Below are 21,959 nucleotides of genomic sequence, written 5' to 3'. Positions count from 1 at the left end.
TAACATTTATTTCTAGCAAGCTCTGATCATAAAGGCTGTTATAACATTTGTACTCCTCTAAGCAAAAAAAAAAAATGAAACATCCTTAAGATGCAAGGCATAATAGTTGGTCAAATTATGGTAATAATGAGGACCTAGTTTAACACACACATGTCCTTTAAAATAGATTTGATGTGAAAAATCTTTAAAAAAAAAAAAACAGTATTGGTATATTGCCAAGGCCTAATTAAGTATTTATTAAGAATTTTAAAACACTTAGTAGGAAGTATGACATTAAGAAGGTGGAGGTGATGAAGGCAGACATTGCTGCAAGTAACTGTAAAGAGGCAGCAGGACCATTAACAGAGATGATCCTCAAGAGTAACACAAAGTTAAGAATCCTGGACTTAAAGTGATGCTGAAAACTAGCCAGTCTTATAAAGGATCTCCAAAGTTAAGACCACAGACTCAAAATGTGCTAGGAGAAAAAAAAAAAAATGGAAAAGCACCACAATTATCACGAGCCAGGAATTTAGTGAGGGGAAGTAAGCAGATTACAGGGGCAAGGAGGGCAAGGCTGGAAATACAGGGTGTCTCTGCTTCAGGAGGATTCCTCCTCCTCCAGGGGTGTGACTAACCATGAAGAACACTCACAGCAGAGCAACTGAAGACAGGAACACTGCAGAATTTCAGGTCACTGTAGTTAGCTTCCCCACTAAAGAGCATAGTGGTTGTTAATTATCCAACACTGCACAACATAAACCCCACTCTTCGTCACCCTCAAATCTCAGTAAAGTCTTCTATAAATACATATACACCATCTATATGTATTACTGAATTCACAAAAAGAATTTTTTTAATTCAAGTTGGAGAAAACTGCAATGACTTAATTTCAGTTCTATTATCTATTTGGTCTTACTTATGCAATATGAGTAATACTATCTCCTGAAGATAACTACAAAAAAATGCACAGCAAAATTTAAATACCTTGTGACACCAAAAGCACAATCAACCAAAGAAAAGTAGATAAATTGGCTTACATCAAAATCAGAAAATTTTGCACTCAAATGATACCTTCAAGAAAATGAAAAAAGCCAAAGCACAGAAGGGGAGAAAATATTTGTAAATTAAAATATGTGATAACGAACCTCTACATATAATACGTAAAGAACCATTAGAACTGAGTAAAAAGTAGACAACCCAATTTTTAAACGAGCATGAGATTCAAATACACATTTGCTCCAATGCAGATAAATGGTCATGAAAAGCACATGAAAAGATGTTCAATATCATTAAGCATAAGGGAAATACAAATCAAAACCACTATGAGATAACACTTCTCACCCACCAGACAGCTATAATCAAAAAGAGATACAACAATATCAAGGATGTGGAAACTAGAAACTTCCTATTTTAAAAACTACCACTTGCTAGCTAAACAACAAAAAAGAGGAACTAAATAAGCAAATCAGGCTAAACACACAGAAAAATGGAACATAATTCAGAACAAAAAAAATTTCTAAGGAATAAATATCTAAAAAATTACAGTGAAGAAAGAGTATGACCTTTAATGCAGTGGCTCTCAGCCAGGGACAACTCTGCTCCCCAGGAAAACTTTAACAACATATGGAGCCATTTTTGGTTATCAAAAGGTGTTTTGAGGGGAGCGGGTAAGAGGAGCAGGTACTATCACAGAGGCCAAGGATGTTCTGTATACTCTACACAGCATCCTAATGCACAAGACAACCACTCGTACAACAATGAGGGCAGAAAGGATGAGAAAGAGGGAAAAGAGGAGAAGGAAAAGAAGATGAAGAGATTACCTATTCTGGTTTAAAGATATTAACAATGATATTGGTGGAACAGATTCTGGTTCAAACTGGGGAAATTTTAATATAATGAATATTCAATGGTAATAGGAAATTACTTGTAATTTTATTAGGTGTGACAATAATGCTGCAGTTATACTTTTTTAAATTCTCATTTAATGAAATCCTTATCAAAATACAACATTTTTAACAGAACTAGAACAAACAATTCTAAAATTTGTATGGAACCACAAAAGACCCTAAATAGCCAAAGCAATCTTCAAAAACAAAAGCAAAGCTGCAGGCATCACAATTCTGGACTGCAAGTTATATTACAAAGCTGCAGTAATCAAAACAGAAACAGACATATAGGTCAACAGAACCGAACAGAAAACCCAGATATAAGCCCACAACTATATGGTCAACTAATCTTCAACAAAGCAAGAAAGAATATCCAATGGGAAAAAGATGGTCTCTTCAACAAACTGTGTTGGGAAAACTGCACAGTAACAGGTAAAAGAAAGAAACTGGACCGCTCTTACATCATGCACAAAAAAAATTCAAAATGGATGAAAGACCTAAATGTGAGACAGGAAACCATCAAAATTCTGTAAGAGAAAAAAAGAAGTAATCTCTTTGACATTGGCCGTGGCAATTTTTTTCTAGTTATGTCTCCTGAGGCATAGGAAACAAAAGCAAAAAAAACTACTGGGACTACATCAAAATAAAAAGCTTCTGCACAGAGAAGGAAACAATCAACAAAACTAAAATACAACCTATGGGATGGGAGAAGATGCCTGCAAATGACACCACTGATAAAAGGTTAGTACACAAAATATACAAAGAATTTACACAACTTGGTGCTTGGAGCCTGGGTGGCTTAGTTGATTGATAGATTCTGCTCAGGTCATGATCCAGAGTTCCTAGATGGAGCCAAGGCAGGCTCCCAACTCGTGGAGAGACTGCTTCTCCCTCTCCCTCTGCTCCTCATCCCACTCATGCTTTCTCTCACTCACTCTCTCAAATAAATAAATAAAATATTTAATAAAAAAAAAAGAAGATTTACATAACTCAACACCCAAAAAACAAATAATCAAATCTAAAAGTGGGCAGAAAACATGTACAGATATTTCACCAAAGAAGCCATCCGGATAGCCAACAGACACAGGAAAGGATGTTCATGATCACTTAACATCAGGGAAATGCAAATCAAAACTACAATGAGCTATCACCTCACACCTGTCAGAATAGTTAAAATCAACAACATAAGAAACATGTGTTGGAGAGGATGTGTAGAAAAAGGAATCCTTGTACACTGCTGGTGGGAATGCAAAGTGGTGCAGCCACTCTGAAAAATAGTATGGAGGTTTCTCAAAAAGTTAAAAACAGAACTACCCTATAGCCCAGCAATCACACTACTGGGTATTTACCCGAAGAATACAAGAACACTAATTTAAAGGGATACATGCATCCCTACATTTATCGCAGCATTATTTACAACAGCCACGATATGAAAGCACCCCAAGTGTCCACTGACTGATTAATGGATAAAGATGTAGAGTGTGTGCATATATAATACATGGAATATTATCCAGACATGAAATCTTGCCATTTGCAATGACATGGATGGCACTAGAGAGTATTATGCTAAGCGAAATAAGTCAGAGAAAGACAAATACTATATGATTTCACTCATATGTGTTATTTAAGAAAAAAACAAAGGGGAAACGGGGGTTGACATCAAGAAACAGAGACCCTCAATTATAGAGAACTGATGGTTACAAAGGGAAGGTGGGTAGGGAGATAGGTTAAATAGGTGATAGGGCTTAAGGAGTACACTTATAGTGATGAGTACCAAGTAATGTATAGAATTGTTGAATCACCATATTGTACATCCGAAATTGATATAACACTGTGTGCTAACTACATTGGAATTAAAATAAAAACCTGAAAGCTAAAAAAAAAAATCTATACTCTTGGGAGATTATGAGAGTATTCTGAGAAATGACCTAATATCTGCAGTTTACTTTAAAATGATTCAGCTATAATGCAACAAAAATAACAGAGTCAGAAATGAAGAAATATGACAAAATGTTAATACAGGTTCTTGGTATATGGGTGTTAAAGGCAATATTTTTCAAGGTTCCAGTATGTTTGAAAAACTGCACTTTAAAAAATTGATTAAAATTATATAATTCATATATTTCTGTAAATAGTTTAATTTAAAAAGATTCTTTCTGAATAATGGAGAGTGTTTTTTATTCATTACATTTCTTGCAACAACAATGAAAATGTTTTAATGGGAAAGAGGGCATTATTCCACTATATTCTTCAAGACCAAAAAGAAAACATCAAAAAAAAAAAAAAATTAAAATCTTGAATGTCCAGGTTTCTCAGTAATTTTTTTCCTATTCCATAAATACCTTGTTCTCTTTAGATCCTGTAACACTAAAATAAAATGTATTGTTCTAATATTAGACAGTACTGCACATGACTTTTTTTTTTTAAAGATTTTATTTATTTATTTGACAGACAGAGATCACAAGCAGGCAGAGAGGCAGGCAGAGAGGGGCAGAGAGAGGGGCGGGGAAAGCAGGCTTCCTGCTGAACAGAGAACCCGAAGTCGGGCTCTATCCCAGATCCCAGGACTCTGGGATCATGGCCCAAGCCAAAGGCAGAGGCTTTAAACCGCTGAGCCACCCAGGTGCCCCTGCACTTGGCACTTCTAACCCAACAATTAGGCATTGTTCACCTACTCTTTTTGGGCCACGTTATACTACATAAAGATCCTCAAACATCAAGACCATTCCCTGGGGCACCTGGGTGGCTCAGTGGGTGGAGCGTGGAACTCTTGATTTTGACTCAGATCATGACCTCAGGGTCTTGAGATCGAGCCCTACCCGGCTCGGCCTGGATCTTACAGGAGATACTCTCTCTCTGCCCTTGCCCTGGCTTGGGCATGAGCACATGCATGCTCTCTAAATAAATAAATAAATAAAATCTTAAAAAAAAAAAAAATCAAGACCATTCTCTATCATTACCTCATTCTGAAAAATAAGCCTAGTTACATGGCAATATAAAGGCATATTAAGTACCTTTAACAAAAGTGAATTATAAAGAATGAATTTACTTAATATGCCTGAAGATTTCCATTTACAAAAGTGTTCCTCTACTAAAGTTCACAAAACTTTTACCACAGCAGTTCACAGGTGCAAAAGCAAGACAAACAGGCCATATTCATAAATGGCTCCTCTTCTCCCGCATTCATACATGTCTATAACAAGAAAAAAGTTTCAATATTCAAACTCAGCTTTTGCTTTTCCCCATCATATATCATCCAAGAGTAAATTGAAACAACACAAGCCTATCACAGTAGACACCTAGATCTTCAATGCAAAGCCTAGCAATGAATTACCACCAACCTTCTACCTTTTTTTTTTTCTTATAAAAAGGAGCATCCTCTAAAACAATAGTAGGAGCCACCATTTACTAAGTGCTTAGTATTGGCTAGGACCTTTGCTAACCACTTTATATATATTTAATTCTCACAACAACTCTGACATGTTATATTACTAATGCTATTCTACAGATGAGGAAACAGCTAAATCATAGAACTGGGCCATGAACTGAGCTTGGTTTATTTAAAATGCAAGCATGTTTTGAACCATTATTTTACACTGACTCTCAAATAGACTTTTTAAAAAGGAAAGTCAGGAGGGGATGGGCAAGATTATACAGACAATATCTGAAAAATCAAATAAAAGTGATTTACTGAGATTCAAAAATTCACTTTGTCAGAAAAACCTGAAGTAACTAAACTGACACTAACATCTTAATCCCATGGTACTCTAAAACTCTGATGTAGATTTTCTAAGTAATAGTATTCAGGTAACTTTTAGGGTATGGTTCTAGAGTTGGCACAGATACACATAAATTTCTTTCACATTCCTGACGGCTGTACAGTAACAACTCAATATCAAAACAATGACCCTGAAAGTACTACAAGATCCTTTTAACTCACAATAAAAAAACAAAGCCCAACAGTGTTCATTAGCTCAGAGATCATGAGTCTTTTTAGTAAGATAAATTCAGACAAGAGGCATACCAACATAAAAAAAAAAAATTATACTGCACTGTATTGCTTTAAGTGTATACATACCGTTTTATTTGTTCACCTCTTAAATTAACAATAGAAAAATATTTTTATACCCATTCGTGGTGTGTAAAAATTAAAGTTAAATACTCTATCATCGCCTACTTAATTTCTTTGCAAGAGGGAGGAAAGGGTAAAGGTTGGGGGAAAAGCCCTGAGAAGGCAAGCTGCAAGCTTAGAGAGAGGAGAATAATAAAAGAGGTAAGGGAAAGTAATCAACACATCTACAAAGCCTTAACAACAAAAGGAAAAAATAAGTATAGAAAGGAAAATAAAGACAGATACAGATTCACCCACAAAGGACTTTGATGGCATAATCTCCAGCTAAGTAAAATGTTTTTATAATAGGAACACCCCCTCCTTGTGTATAACAGTTTTATTATTGCATGAATGCAGAAAGGCAGCTGTCATATGGAGGGACTGAAGTAATTTATATGCTTAATATCCATATTTAAACTTATAAGCACAAATTTTATTTGTAGTAACACAGCCCTCAGTCCTTTTCTTAACTCACTGCACGATACTACTACTACTAATCATGACACTATGTCTATTTTTTAAACAAAGGATCTTTACATTCCTTGCCTATTCCCTATTAAAGGAACAAACCAACAGAAGAACTTCTATAAATTCAAAGCTACTTTACATAAAACTTTATCAAACTGACAAGAATCATAATACTTTCCAAAACAGAAAACTACGTTAACACGGGCATTTTTAAAGCGCTATATGAAACTGTACTACAACTTTTTCATTTCACTCACCTACAGTAAAAGCTTTAATACAGAAGAGATAAATTAGTCGAAAGTTCTAGTTATGACCAATTCTATTACATGGGTATCACCTCTCAATTTCCTCCTAAAATTGTCTAAATCTAGCTCTCAATGTAATACATAAGTTAGAAAGTTAGTAAAAACTGAGACAGGGAAAAATTAGATCATCTGGGTCAAAGAGAATTTCTTTGCTTTTTTTTTTTAAGATTTTATTTATTTACTTATCAGAGAGAGAGGGAGCGCAAGCAGAGGAAGGGAGCAGCAGGCAGAGCTGGGAGAGGGAGAAGTGGACCCCCTGATGAGCAAAAAGCCCAAGATGGGGATTCAATCCCAGGACCCTGGGATCATGACCTGAGCTAAAAGCAAATGCTTAACAGACTGAGCCACCCAGGCATCCCCAATTTGACATTTTAAAATCTCTACCATGAAACAAAGAACAAAAAAAACAACTTCAAACACTAAATTCTAAGCCATGAAAATAAACTACTTGCTATTTACATCTGAAAAAATAAGAATAGAACCTAGTATTTACTGAGTATTACTGTGGGAAACATTATTCACAGGATTTAATGTGTCATTTCACTTAATACTTACAACAACACTATGGCGTAAATACCATTAATTTACAGTCATGCAGATGAGAAAACTAAGGTTCAAAAAAAGGTTAATAACTTTCCAAAATCAAAATGCTCTGAAGTGACAAAACTTTGATTCAAATCCAAATAATCTGACACCACCCATTGCTCTTAATCATCAGCATACACTCCTCAGAAATTGGAAATGTTCAATTGTGATTAGAAAATACGTATATGCATGTATACAAAGATTTATGCATAGGTAGAAAGGAGAGATGATTAGCACTTTGCGCCCCAGAATAAAGACAATCACACTAAATTTTGCATTAGTGCCTTTACTTGATTGACTATTCTGAGTTATCCGACATTAATTTGCTGAACTTTAGTTCATAAAACACAATTTTAATAAATTATAAAATACTCTCAAGCCTGAATGATTTTTCTAAAATTTTTATGTAATCAAGACACCACTCTTTTAAAATAGGTTATTTCAGATGTTTTTTTCTCTTTGTTGTTAAACTCTTCAAGCTGCCTCCAACCTCCCCCTACCCCATTTTCTCTTATTCTGCTAACCTTTACCAGAATTAGACTATCCCAAAGGGTTAGGTGTTGAGCATTTAGGTGCTACACAAGAAAATGTGTCAGATATTAGTGATTAACATCGGGTATAAAAATAGCTGATTATATTAATAACTGCAGTCTGATTAAGTACCCTGAGAAAAATATGCCATCTCAAATTAACTCAAGAAGAGATAACAAGAACAAATGTAAAGTACAATATTATGACTTAAACACTGGATAACACATATCTTAAAATCAGACCAGTTACTTCCCAAAATTTATGTAGTAACTAAAATGAGATGTTTAACTCTTCTATTAACACTGCACAACTTCAATCAGTTTTATAATTTCCAAGCCTCAAATGATGGTGCATCCAAAAGCCTTTCTCCACACATCCATGCTGTCACACAACTCTAGCCTTAAAAGTCACAATGCAGGGTGCCTGGGTGGCTCAGTGGGTTAAAGCCTCTGCCTTCGGCTCAGGTCATGATCCCAGAGTCCTGGGATGGAGCCCCCCATTGGCTCTCTGCTCCGCGGGGAGCCTGCTTCCTCCTCTCTGCCTAGTTGTGATTTCTGTCAAATAAATAAAAAAACATAAAAAAAAAAATGTCACAATGCAAAGAATCACACACTCTCTACAGAGCCAAACCATAGCCAGGCTAAAAATAAAAATAGCTCCAGAGTTCCAGGAGCAAAACCAATTCAGTTAGTTTAAGCACAGTAACATCGAAGGACTCTCCAATCATGCAGATCTATGGTGAAAAGCAAAACCAGGATACACCCTGTGGGTTTCACACATGCATAAGAATAAAAAGATTCCTCGGGAAATTGGGAGAAAACAACGCAATAAGCCAAGAACAGTAAATTATTCCAATTAATGTACATGAAGTGTCTGGTACTAACTTAAAGATCATAAACCAGTTAATTTTCACAGCAGAACATAGAATTGTTTCAATGAACTTTGTGGTACATATCATTTCTAAATTTATAATGGGATTGTAGATGGCTGAAATGATCTAACAATGTTCTGTCTCTAACAATGACACCAAGAGGCCTAGTCAAGAGAGTAAGGTAGCAGCTGCCCTCCTTGAAAATGTACCCCAAATTTCCAACTTTCTGAAATCCATAACCAAATTTTTACTCATACTTGCAAAGTTTCAAGATAGCATTAAAGGGGACACCTGGGTGGCTCAGTGGGTTGAGCCTCTGCCTTCAGCTTGGGTCATGATCTCAGGGTCCTGGGATGGAGCCCCACATCAGGCTGTCTGCTCGGCAGGGAGCCTGCTTCCCCTCTCTCTCTGACTGTCTTTCTGCCTACTTGTAATCTCTGTCAAATAAATAAATAAAATCTTAAAAAAAAAAAAAAAAGAGAGAGCATTAAAGGTTATACAAACTGTGAAACACTCAACAAAACACCACAAAAATCAGATTTATTATACTGCTAGAAACAAAGCTTTACCTAGCACAGGAATACAAATTTTAAGTAGTACACATAAAATCATAATAAAAATCAAGTATTAAGAGATACAAGATAAAATTTAAGTTGTTCTTGCATTTGTAATTGGTCATATGAAAATGACATCAATCTAACCAGATTTTTACCTGTAAGAAAAATTAAGACAAAATACATTCTAACAAAAAGACTGGTGTTCAACTTTTTTTGGTCAAACTTGTGTTTTGTGATCCCAAACACAATATTCAACCACGGTGTCCTATTAAAAAATGTCTAATGGACACTAATAATAACCAATCCTTGAAAGGTAATTAATGTGCTGGCATAAATTTATGGTAGACAATTTTTGTCTTAAATTATTTTTCACTTGTACGTTAATCTTACTACAAAGAATATTTAACATTCATCCCCTCAACAGATATTTAGTGAGGACATTAGATGTTAAGCTCTATTCCAGGTACTGGGAACACAACTGTGAGCTCCATCTTCAGGAGTTCACATTCAGTTGGGAAGAAACACAAAATAAACATATAAATGAATATATAATAGATGAGGGTAGAGCTAAGCATTACTTTTATCAGGGTAATGGAATTCAGCTGGATCCTTCAGTAGACTATGGTAGACCCCTTAAGGAGATTTTATTAAAGAGTCTTTTCCAAAAAAAACCAAACAAAACAAAAAAACAAAGAACATGACAAATTCACAATTTTTTTACCTCTCTTTTCTCATTTTTTAAAAAATTTATTATGAATTAGCTTAGAGCAAATACAGACAGAAGAGATGGGCTGACTCTTCAATAACAAAGAAACTCATTTTACAGCTACCACCTCATCCAAACTGGTAGTTTTAACTGGAGTTATAAAGCTAATGCAAGTAATTACCTTTTAATTACATACTCCAACCTTTTCTTCCGCTTGATTTTTCATCCTTTAATTATGTTATCTGTTTTATTTCGACAAAAGACCTCAAGGCTTCAGGTGAATGAATGACAAACTGGCACAAGGTAGCTCTGATAGTGAATTTTCTGAGGGCAGGTTTCAGATCTGACTCACTCCTTCAGCACCAGAACTCAGGTGCCTACCACACAATAGATGTATTTATGTTTGGTGAACAAATTAAACTGCAAAAATTAATCTCTGATACAAGTTATAACCAAAGCTTTATGAAAATTATCCTAAACAACACCTTTTCCTTTCAAGAATTTATCAGGGTTAATTAAAAGATTTATTTCCCCACAAATATTTAAGGACATGTAGAAATGACTGCTAACCCTCAAATAAAGTGAACTTTATCAAAATATTTTCTCTTTCAAAAATTCTTTGGAATCAGTTTACCAACTACATAGGAAACTAATCTCATTACTAGTTTGCAAGACATACTCTTTGTCAACTTTTTTTTCTTCTTTTCACTTCTTTTAATCTATTCTCGGCCTCCCCTATATCTACACAAATAGCCAGGGGGCACCCTCTTTCTCTGGGAATCCATCCATCCATCCACCCACTAAGAAGCAAATGAGCCATAAAGCTAGATGGAGCCTAAGACTTGGATTCATACCAATGCAAGGCATATTGCGGGGGGGGGGGGGGGGGGGGGCAACCTGATGTATTAATCACAAATATTTGTATAATGATTGAAAATTTACAGAGTTGTACTATCATTTTATCTGATCTTCACAACAATATGAGAGCAGCAAGGAAGTGCTACTACTATCCAATTTTACAAAGAAGGGAACTAAGACTGAAAAATTTCAAACAACTTCCCTAATGTCACATCATAAATAAGTGAAGTTGGGACTCATCCTTATACCACGTAACAACAGGTTATTGTCTGTTGCCACACTACTGTGGTACATGTAATTTGTTGACAGACATGAGGATGCATCACCACCATGAGTCCAGCCTGTTTATTCACTCAATTTTAAACCCTTTTTTAATGGTCAAATAGTTTACTATTTTAAAGCTGTCCACTTGCTTTAATTCAAAGTTCTCTCTCTCCTTCCAAATATTTAAAGTGCTGTAGTATCAAAATTAAACCTGAGAAACAGAAAGTCAATTTTAGATTACCATCGATAGAGAGGGCACTTAATGGTCTGTAAAACCACAAAATTTCAAAACACGTTTAAAAAGCCATACCCTAAGAACCTCACTCAGGAATGCCATAAAGTCACTTAGCTTCACCACCAAATGGCTAGCTACTTAGTGACCAGTGCTGAAAACTTCCCCATGATAGAACCTATTTTCTTCCTCTTCCAAAAGCTCATGTTCGCTCCTTTTCCATTATTACTCAGCTAACAGCCTGGTTGATTCCACCTGAAGCAAACATCCTCTCATAACCTTTTTCTTCTCCCTTTAAGAGATTTCTCTTCATTCCACAGTAACACTAGAAATGAGACTAAATGTAGGTAAGCATGAGCACATCTAACAAGACTAGATTAATACATAAAACAACCCATGTCATCTGCGAAAAGCTATATATATATGTTGGCAATTACCGCATGAAAAGATCAAAAGCAAATACATTTTCCAGTGGCCTTATGACATACAACAATACCTTTAATTATTATTATTATTTTTTAAGATTTTACTTATTTGTCATAGAGAGAGAGAGAGAGAGAGAGAGCAAGTGAGCACACACACAAGCAGGGGGAGAGCAGAAGTAAGCAGGCTCCCCACTGAGCAAGGAGCCCAAGGTGGAACTCTATCCCAGGACCCTGGAATCCTGAGCTGAGCTGAAGGCAGCCGCTAACCCGACTGAGCCACTCATGTGCCCAATAAGCATACAGTAGACTAGTTAAGAAAACAATTTTTTATCAATGTCTATGGAAAAGTGGTCAATAAACTTTGAAACAACCCATCCAAATACCAGAGTCTCTGTATTAGAGTTCTCAGAGAGAAACAGAACCAATAGGAAGTACTGATTTTTTTTAAGGAGATTTATTATGAAATGCTGTTTCACATGATTATGGGGGCTGAGAAGTACCACAATCTGCCATCCAAAAGCTGGAGACCCAGTAAAATTAGTGGTAATTCAGTCCAAAGGCCTAAGAACCAGGGACCAAAGATTTAAATCCCAATCCAAGGAAAAGAGATAAAATGAGATGTGATGTTCCAGCTCTTGGGAGGGGGGGGGGATCCTCCTTCTGCCACCTACAGTTCTATTCAGGCCCTCAAGGGATTAGAGAGTGGTCACCCATAATAGGAAGAGCAATCTACTTTAGAGAGCGCACTGATTCAAATGTTAATCTCAGCCTCATCCAGATACACTCTAACAGACACACCTAGAAATAATTGTTTAATCTGGGCACCGCACGACCAGTTAAGCTGACAAATAAAATTACCATCACATGATTAAACAACTCTGTACTATAATGTAAACTCTATCACCTTTAAGAGCAAATCACCTATCAAAACACTATAAAATCCCGAAAGGAAAAACCTATTGACTTCCTTTGTGCAAATATCTTCAAAAAGTATTTTTAACACAAAATTTTATTCCCTCAACAACTATTAACCTGAGACTTCTAAAGCGCTACAGAGTGCACCTTTTCCCACCTATATCTTATTTGTTAACCACGAAAGCTACAATTAGCTTTAGTATATAAAAACCAATAAATCTGGGTGGCAGTGACTTAATACAAATATAAAACATTTTTATCTAACACCTCACATCTGCGCACAACCCAAACTATTAAGCTTAAACAGCTACAATGTTTTACTCCGTATTTTTAAAAGCACAAGACCAATGTCCACAGGCTGGTAACTGGTTGTTAGCAAAAAACAACCTCCAGCATATACCACAGCTCAGGTTTAAATTCAACATATTTTCCTATATCTTCTTTTTTTTTCCTTAAGATTTTATTTATTTATTTGACAGAGAGAGACCACAAGTAGGCAGAGAGGGAGGCAGAGAGAGAGAAAGAGAGAGGAGGAAGCAGGCTCCTGGCCGAGCAGAGAGCCCGACATGGAACTCGATCCCAGGACCCTGAGATCATGACCAGAGCTGAAGGCAGAGGCTTAACCCACTGAGCCACCCAGGCACCCCGTATCCTATATCTTCTATACCTTTAGTACTCTGTAATAATAAATGCTCAGACTCATAACCCTAAAAGCTTTTGAAAAAAAAGTTTAAAAATGTGGTTAATGACAATTCATTGTTAAATACCTCTTTATATCCTAATGTATTTCATTACATTCTAATCCTATGAAAATTCAGATTAACTGAAATAAATCCTCAAGTAAACATCCCATACCCTAATTCTGATATATGTAAATTTATGCTTCTTTTTTAAAAGAGGGGAGTGGAGGGCAAATAGGCATTAAACAAATAATTTTCAAGTACACTATGACAAAGAGGAGTAACATTATGAGTAGAAAGTCCTGGGGCGCCTGAGTAGCTCAGTGGGTTAAGCCTCTGCCTTCCACTCAGGTCATGATCTCAGAGTCCTGGGATGGAGCTGAGCTCCGCATCATCCGGCTCTCTGCTCTGCAGGGAGCCCGCTCCCCCCACCCCAACCATCCCATCTGCCTCTCTGCCTACTTGTGATCTCTGTCTGTCAAATAAATAAATTAAGTCTTTAAAAAAAAAAAATAAGCAGAAGTACTAACAGGGGCAAAGACAGTAGAAGGGGAAAAAGATTAACTAGACATTTATTATTATTATTAAATCTATAATTTATAGATTAACAGACAAACCAGTCATACTTATTTGGAAAATGCAAAAGACACACAGATATGGTTAGCAAGTCTTCTAAATATGTCATTTGTACTGATAATGAATATAATACAAATTGAAGCCAAGAAGTTTAAATCGAAAACTATGTTAACCTCCCTTTAGGGAAACAAACCAAAAAAAAAAAAAAAAAAAAAAAAGGCAAGAGTACATACTGGGGCTGTACTTTCAATTCACATTAATCTACCATCACAGGCTTCAAAGTTCAACATACATATCAATTTGCTCAACTAGGTAATTTTTTCTATTAACTTGAGATGGTCCTTAATTGGCCACTGGCATAGGTTCTGAAAGGTTTCAAAGATCTATTTTGACAAAATGCAAAACTAAAGTTTCATATGAATGTTTATCACTACTATTACTATTATGTATCTATATACCTGGCATCCTCATCCTGGTTAAAAAAAACAAAAACAAAAAGTAAACCTAAAAATAGTTTACTGATGATTATCAGCTACAAAAGAAAATTAATGATGCATTCATTCCATACTGAGTCACAAAAACAGCACACAATCTGGAATAAAAGGACCTAGGTGTGACTCCTGGTTCCACCACCTGTTAAATAATTTTAAGCCAACTATTTTAACTCTCAGTCTTCTCATCTGGCTATTGAAGACTGTGTCTCCCACCTCAATGCTGAGATATCAAAGAACCAAGCAGACAGTACCACTCACCACTTTCTGAGCACAGAGTCTGCTCACTGAACAAGAGATTCTTTTGCACATAGTTCATCATTATATATTTTAAGGTCTAACATGAATTAAATCACTTCCCCTAATATCTCCTGATCTATGTTGGAACAAAGAGAAGCAGTCAAACGGAGTCCCACACTACTAATTTTTTAGTAACAATTACTGAGTAAAATTTTAAATCTAATGTATTTCAAAACAGACTATTTCTGAGCCTTAAAAACAAAAGGCTAAAGGTAAAACAAAAAGTCTTTCTCAAGTAATAATTCTCAGTTTATCTACTAACAATATTCGGGCAAAAAGTTGTGTGTTATAAAATCTATTAAGAGAGGAGAAAATTACTCACTGAAAGCTATACAGTCAGAAATACTAGGTCAGGAGATGGGACTCAAGTTTCACATTTGCCACTAATAAATGTTGACCTTGGACCAGTCTCTGGGCTTCAGTTTTCTCATCTATAAAATAACTACTAAAAACCAAAGATAAAATCCAAGTACCATTTAATCTGGGCCTTCCTTCCGGAAGGTCGACTGTAGTAGTTAACAGAATGGACTCGGCAGGGACTGACTGCCAAGGTGGGAAACCTGGCTCAGCCACTTACAAGCTGTGCACCAATCAACACACACAAAGCACTAAAGTACATCTTACTACCATCAATGACGTACTGCTTAAAATATTTCACTGAAACACAAAACCACTTTACAATACAGTGGCTTAAAAGGTACAGTCCTGCCAAATCAAGACACTAGCATTTTGGTAGCAGACACTGAGCTCATGTGATAGCATTAGAACTCTTTAAACCATGCTAACCTAAGCCAAGTTTCATCAGAAGATCATGTCATAAAATATCAGACATTAAAGACTCCACTGAAACTTATTGTAAGGCTAATTATTCTCGCCAAAATATCACACTGAAGGTAAAAATAGAATTTCTGCTACTTAGGACTTTTTTTGAACCTAATAGTGCTAATAACAACAGAAACTTAAGCTACATCACAATTTCTGAAAATTAAATAAACTCCAGGAATGAAAAATATGTGGAATTTAGAAATATTAAGTGAACTACAAACTACAAGAAATAAGGATTTCATGAATTAATATCAACCAGTATTTACCAGATAAATCATTTTCCAAAGCTCTGTGTGCAGATCAAGTGCAAATACCAAAATGTGAACTTCCTCAGAAGTTCAACAAATTGGAAAGGCAAGTAAATCCTTTTTCATCACTTTTTAACACAACAAAAGCCACTCATCTACAAACGTTTTTATTTCCTTTGGCCCAGATAGGAATACTTCCTGTTGCCCATTAAAATTGTTTCCTATCCTTAACTCAGCCCACAAAGATACCCAAACTAGTCCCTGACAACTGACATCGGAACCTTCAAAGGACTTCAAGCGAGTAGCTTCTAAGATATTTCCTCAAATCCACAAGCTGCAGAATTTATCTTCAGTGACGCCTACACCAGCATATACCAGTACACATAACTGTGTTAACTTGGGTCAAGTCTCTAATTAGACCAATTTAGTTCTTCCCCTTAAAGTACTGCTAGTAAAGGCAAACTCTACTTCTTCAAAAAGTCTGGGTTGTTTTTGGTTTTTTTTGCAATGGACATGAAGCACTAGAAAAGGGAAACTGATTGGCTAGTCATAGTTGCCCTACTTCCATTTCAGGTCCAAGTTTAAAAAACAAAACTGTTCCACAAAGGGTACCAAGGGAGCCTTAAGCAAATCAAGACTGTAGGTGCTAAACTGAACTTCCCGATTCCTACGACTTAAAAAGGTGACAGGGTGTGAGGGGGGAGGGAGGACGGTGATATAACTGGGCTATTCAAGTGTCGCTTGAGAAAAAAGGTCCACTTCACTAAGTAGGCAAAGTAGGGGGTGGGTAAAAACCGGTCTGGCCAAGTGACAAACCCAGGATGCTGACCGAGCTTGGAAGTGGAGGGCCCTGGAGGCCAGGGACCGGAGAAGGGAGATCTCGAGCAAACCGTAGGGGAACAGGAACCAGCAGCAACGCAGAGAGACCAACGCTGCCACAGAGCAGCGTGTAAGGGGACACCACGAAGGAAGCGATGAGTTAGGTAGCGACAGCAGGAGGATGACCAGTGCCACGGGCGACCGGCAAGTGGCAACTGCGAAAGAGGAGACACAGCAGCTGGAGGTGGTGGGACTCTGTTGAGTCAGCACAGCTCCTATTCAGGGGGCACTTGTAGGATCCCCGCTGCTCCTCCGGCCCCGGGGCCTTCTACAGAGGGTCAGGCCCGCGGGCGGGAGAAATGATGTTCTCGGAAGAGCTGGCGCCGGCCCCTTCCCCATTTCACAGGTAAACACTGGCCGCCGTCGCCGCTTACCTCTGTTAACATTATTACACCCCGGGGAAGTGAGCTCCTCCCTAGCCTCGCCGCATGGCAACAGCCGTAGCAGCAACGAAAACTGCCCGAGCCGCCGCCAACGGCCGGAACAGCTCCTTCAGTCTTCTCCCGGGCGGCGGCTTTACTCGGCTTCGCTGGCTTCCCCCCGGCCCGGTTGCTCGCGACGGACGCGCCGCCATCTTGGAAGAGCGACGTCCGCGTCTCTCTGCGACGTGCGCTCCCATTGGTGGGCGCAGGAGCCGCCGGCCACTCGTGACCGTCTCCATGGCGCCGGCGCGTGGGGAAGTGAAGGCGGAAGCCGCGGGGTCCACTCGGACACCGCGGTGAGGCCTCCAAAGCTGGGTTCCCAAACCCACCTGGGACTGCCGGGAGTGGAGAGCGGGCCCAACGCAGGGGCAGTACGGGAGGCGGCGCGCGCACTAGCGGCGCTCGCTCGTCCTCCACCGCACACCGGGGTAGGCCGCCTCTGGGGTGGAGCGAGACCGGCAGAGACCGAGCCTTCGACTGATGGTGCTGCGCACCTCGCGCCTCTCGGGGACAAGGCGGCCGATGTCCTGTAGAAAAACTTCCCTCTCGCATTTCCTTTGCCCACCGGCAACCGAAGAGCTGGGTCGGCGCCCTCCGCGAATGGAGTTAAATATGATCTGAAACTGCTCCCCACGCAGTCCCTGTCTTCGGGAACTTTGACAGAAACTTTCCTTTGTCTTTACCAGTCGTCAGCGAACCCTCTTCTGGGGTGCGCGACAGGTTGTAGAATTGATACAGGCATATCAGCTTTACCCACGATCCTAGCCGTTCGGACTGTCGCAGATTAGGTGATTGGCCACCACCTGCATAACAATGAGGGCTTAGTTTCGCTGCTTCTAAGAGACCTGGAAAAAAAGGGAGGGGGGGGAGCCGCTTTTGCTTTTTAACTGCCATCTCTACAGCTCTCCTGGCGTCTTGATATATTATGTTTCTGTATCAGGGTGTGCAGATTTCAGCAGCTGCCTGTATACATAGTGCCAACTTAAAATGGAACTGAACTCTGGCACTCTGTGCATAGGAGCCCCTGAGACTGACACCATTCTGAATCTACCACTAGATGGGTTGCAGTGTGTGGAATTGGAGGCTGCCACTTCTACCTGCGTTTGAGTGAAAGTAGTTTACCTGAACCTGCTGTGAAAGTGTGTTACTCTGTTGTGTGTTAGAAACTAGTTTACAAGAAAATTTGAAGATTTTCAGATATGAAATGCAGAACCCTTCCATCTCTTTTTGACACGGGTACAAAGGCATTTGGGGAAACTAACGCCAATAGTTCATTCCCCTTTCCAGAATCTCATTCCCCACACCTCTACTCCTTTCCCTAACAATGTTACTATTTTATAAAATGAAATTTACTTAACACATTACTGTTATATTCTCGAAATATTAAGTGAAGGCATTACAGACTTGTGTTACTACTATTCTGTTGTGTCCTCACCAAGAAAACAAAATTGTTCATTTAGATAGAAGAACACTCTTTTTACTGAATTCAGCTAATGGAGGCAAAGCAGTTTTGTTTTGATCTCCATCTGATACATAATTTCCATATTACTGGCTGGGCAGAATTCTGACCTCTGCAACACAATAAAATGTGTTACTGGTATTGACAGATTAAGCCATGAATAGGAAATACTACTGGAAAATACTATCTGGACTAAGATGTTAAGGGAAACTAAGATACTAGAGACAACAAGGAAGCTGGAAAAAGATACTGTTCCAACCTGTAAGTAAGAAAACAGAGGAGACATTAATATTTAAGATACCAGCTGATGAATTAAAATTGTAATTTAGGCGTTTAGTATTGAGTATTTAACTTTTTGCACATATTTTCTCATTCCAGGAGTGATACATTTTCACCTGTTCTAAAGGTGGTAAAGTAAGTGTAGACATAACGTGAGGTTTGTTGGTAGAACAAACCTGTAATATGACCTGAACGTGTTTTTAACATTTAAGAGTTTATCTGTAGACCTAGGAGCAAGCCAAAATCACTAGCTCCTAGTTTTCTTAGCCAGATCCCTTTCTGTGACCTAAAAAACCTTATGCTAGCTAGCATCTCAAGTCCCTCCTCACATCCACCTCTCTGACCTCATTTCTACTAAGCACTTTGTGCCAGCTCTTCTGCTCCTATAACAGCAAGGCATGTTCTTGTCTTGGGGTCTTTGCACTGACTGTACTCCATCTAGAAAGATCTTTCCACCAAATACTTGCATGGCTAGACCCCTTACCACTGTCCCATCTTTGCTCAAATGTCACCTTTTCCAAAGAAACCTACTCTGTCGCATTTAAAATGTTGCCTATCCTCATCCCCTTTCCCTTGCTTCAGTTTTCTTCATAACTCTTAAGCCTTCTAATGTAATTACTGTTTTTCTTTCTTACTGTCTGTCTTCTCGCCATTGGAGCATAAGCTCCACAAGGTCAGGGATTTTTTTTGTTCTGTTCTGGTTTTTTGTTCTGTTGTGATGTTTCCTCAGCACCAAGAATACTAAGAATATTGCATGGAACATAGTAGGCACTCAATAAGAATTTCTTAAGTGAATGGGTAAATCATTTTCTGAAAGATCTCAAAAGGAAAAACTTTAATTAAAGTTAATTTAAAACAAAATCTTTGGTGTTGGAAGGTTAATTTTTTAAAAATCAGCCACTGCGTGTTCTTGCAGTTATGGGGAGAATTACTTTTATTGTCACTGGACTGCAGGAGAAAAGTGTATGACAAAAATGTGAGCTATACCTTTATTATTAGTGGTGGTAATGAGGTGAGGGATAAGGATAAAAAATGTTAAAAACAAGCATTACATTTACCTTGGGCATGAGTTAAAATTAACATGCTGGCAAGCGAAGCAACAAACTGAATATGGTATGCCATTTCAGTGAGTTATGGAAATTGAGGAATTGTATAGTTGAGAAACAATGTTTACAGAATCAGCTAGCTTAAAATAAGCACCTAATTTGGTACAGATTACCGTTGCATTCCATGTGGTCTTGAAAATACCCTATCAGTTGTTACAAAGGAAACCTGGAACCAGCTGATCTGAAATGCCGGCTGCTTTGGCTATCAATCAGAAATTCAAAACATAACAATCCGTCTTAAGAAACACATGATAAGGATATTTACGTGGCTGTTCTTGCAAAAAGTTTGATTCCGCAACAGCAGTATCCAATCTGTCCAATTAACACAGGAAGGGATGACGAAAAGAGGTCAGAGGCAAAAATCAAGTGCGTGACCCTTTTAAAGATTTTTATTTATTTATTTGACAGATAGAGATCACAAGTAGGCAGAGAGGCAGGCAGAGAGGAGGAAGCAAGCTCCCTGCTGAGCAGAGAGCCCAATGCGCGGCTCCATCCCAGAGCTGGGATCCCAGAGTCCTGGGATCCCAGAGTCCTGGGATCATGACCTGAGACAAAGGCAGAGGCCTTAACCCACTGAGCCACCCAGGCACCCCTGTGTGACCCTTTTAAATAGGCCAATGCCAGTGATCTCTCAACCTCCAAGCAGCAATTTGGAATACCTAGTTTGTCTACTTTTTCATTTTAAAAACAGATTTAAAAAACTCTCCTACATACTCAGATTGTTACAAATTAGCTACAATTCCTTTTGAGAAACTGGGAACAGACCGCATCAACCTTCCAAGCAAACACATCTATCACACAGTTGTTCTATTTTAATCTTTTGGGTTTTTAAGCTATTTCATTAACTCCAGTTTTTTCATAATACCATTATCATCAGTGTCAACTACCACTGCTACTGAACTAAAGAGTACTATGCATTCATTAACAATGCCCAATATCAAAGCCAGCGAATCAGTATTGAGGTAATGCATTGCCAACAAAGGAGACACATTCTAAGAACAGACAACAGCAGGATATCCTGATTCTTTGTTACAGCTTTGGTAGGGCCACAGTAAGCAGAAATCTCAGGGCATTTAAGAGTCATCTGAAGTCTAGCTTCAAATAGCCCAGCTTGTGCTTTTTTCTCTTGCATAGTATTTTTTGAGGAAATACTTAGGCAACTCAAGCCTAAGAAACTGAAACAGAGATAACATGAAGCTTTGCTAACAATAGATGCAGCCATAGCAGAATAATAATGCTCACATTTCAGAAGTATGAAGAGATCACTGGCAACCTCAGTCAATATTTATTGAAACAAATATTTTTTCATCACAAAAATTAGACCTACGGCACTTTTCAAACATTTAATTCTCAGTTATGAGTACAGGCCAGGTGCTATGGGAGGTATTTTGCAGATATTATGCTTAACAATTGAAGAAGGCTACCATAGTAGATCTTATTACCCTTTGAGGCCATGACAGATTTAATGAGTGGCCCCAAGTCACCAGTCAAAGGTATAAACTATCAACAACATTTATCACTGTTGATGTTGACTTCAGTCAACCTGACTGAGGCAGTGTTTGTCAGATTTCTCTGCTACAAAGTTCCTGTTTTTCCCCTTTCCATACTACTACACTCCTTGGAAGGAAGTCACTGTTAGCAGCCCACACACAAGGAGCCCAGAATTAAGCTCCTTCTCGTTGAGGGCGGAATATCTACTTAAATTATTTGGAATTATTTTGCATGGGAAATGTGTCTCTTCTCCATTTTTTATCAATTCAATCATTTATTTATATGAGTTTGGAATCACAGATATTTGTTTTGTACTCCGGTTTAAATCCAACACTTTTGTATTTTGTGGCTCAAATTGTCCCGGCTTTGGGAATTCTTAGTTGCCCTATGTCCTCTTAATATACTCATATCAATGTGGGATAGTTTTTTGCTTTTTTGAGGACTCCCTTTCTACAGGATACCCTACATACTATAAAATGCTCCAGGGTCATTATACACTAGTTCTAG

General features: G+C 38.1%; 1 protein-coding gene across 5 annotated transcripts in view; it reads right to left on the bottom strand.

The window, feature by feature from the left end:
- SNX13 (sorting nexin 13) overlaps positions 1 to 18,388 on the bottom strand; it is a 129,566-nt gene extending 111,178 nt beyond the window's left edge. The window contains exon 1 of one of the 5 annotated variants that reach the window (XR_006820495.1): positions 17,070 to 18,388. Coding sequence is in view for 3 of the 5 variants with exons in the window: in XM_046020529.1 (XP_045876485.1) it covers positions 17,070 to 17,669 (600 nt within the window). In the remaining 2 variants the exon portion in view is untranslated. The remainder of the gene's footprint in view (positions 1 to 17,069) is intronic. The other 4 variants (XM_046020529.1, XM_046020526.1, XM_046020528.1 and 1 more) reach the window with 4 other exon arrangements.
- Positions 18,389 to 21,959: the final 3,571 nt, after the last annotated feature.

Source organism: Meles meles, chromosome 10, assembly GCF_922984935.1.
Source record: "Meles meles chromosome 10, mMelMel3.1 paternal haplotype, whole genome shotgun sequence".
Taxonomy (NCBI): Eukaryota; Metazoa; Chordata; class Mammalia; order Carnivora; family Mustelidae; genus Meles; species Meles meles.
Note: the sequence above shows the minus strand (reverse complement) of the source record. Positions and strands in the feature narration are given on the sequence as shown.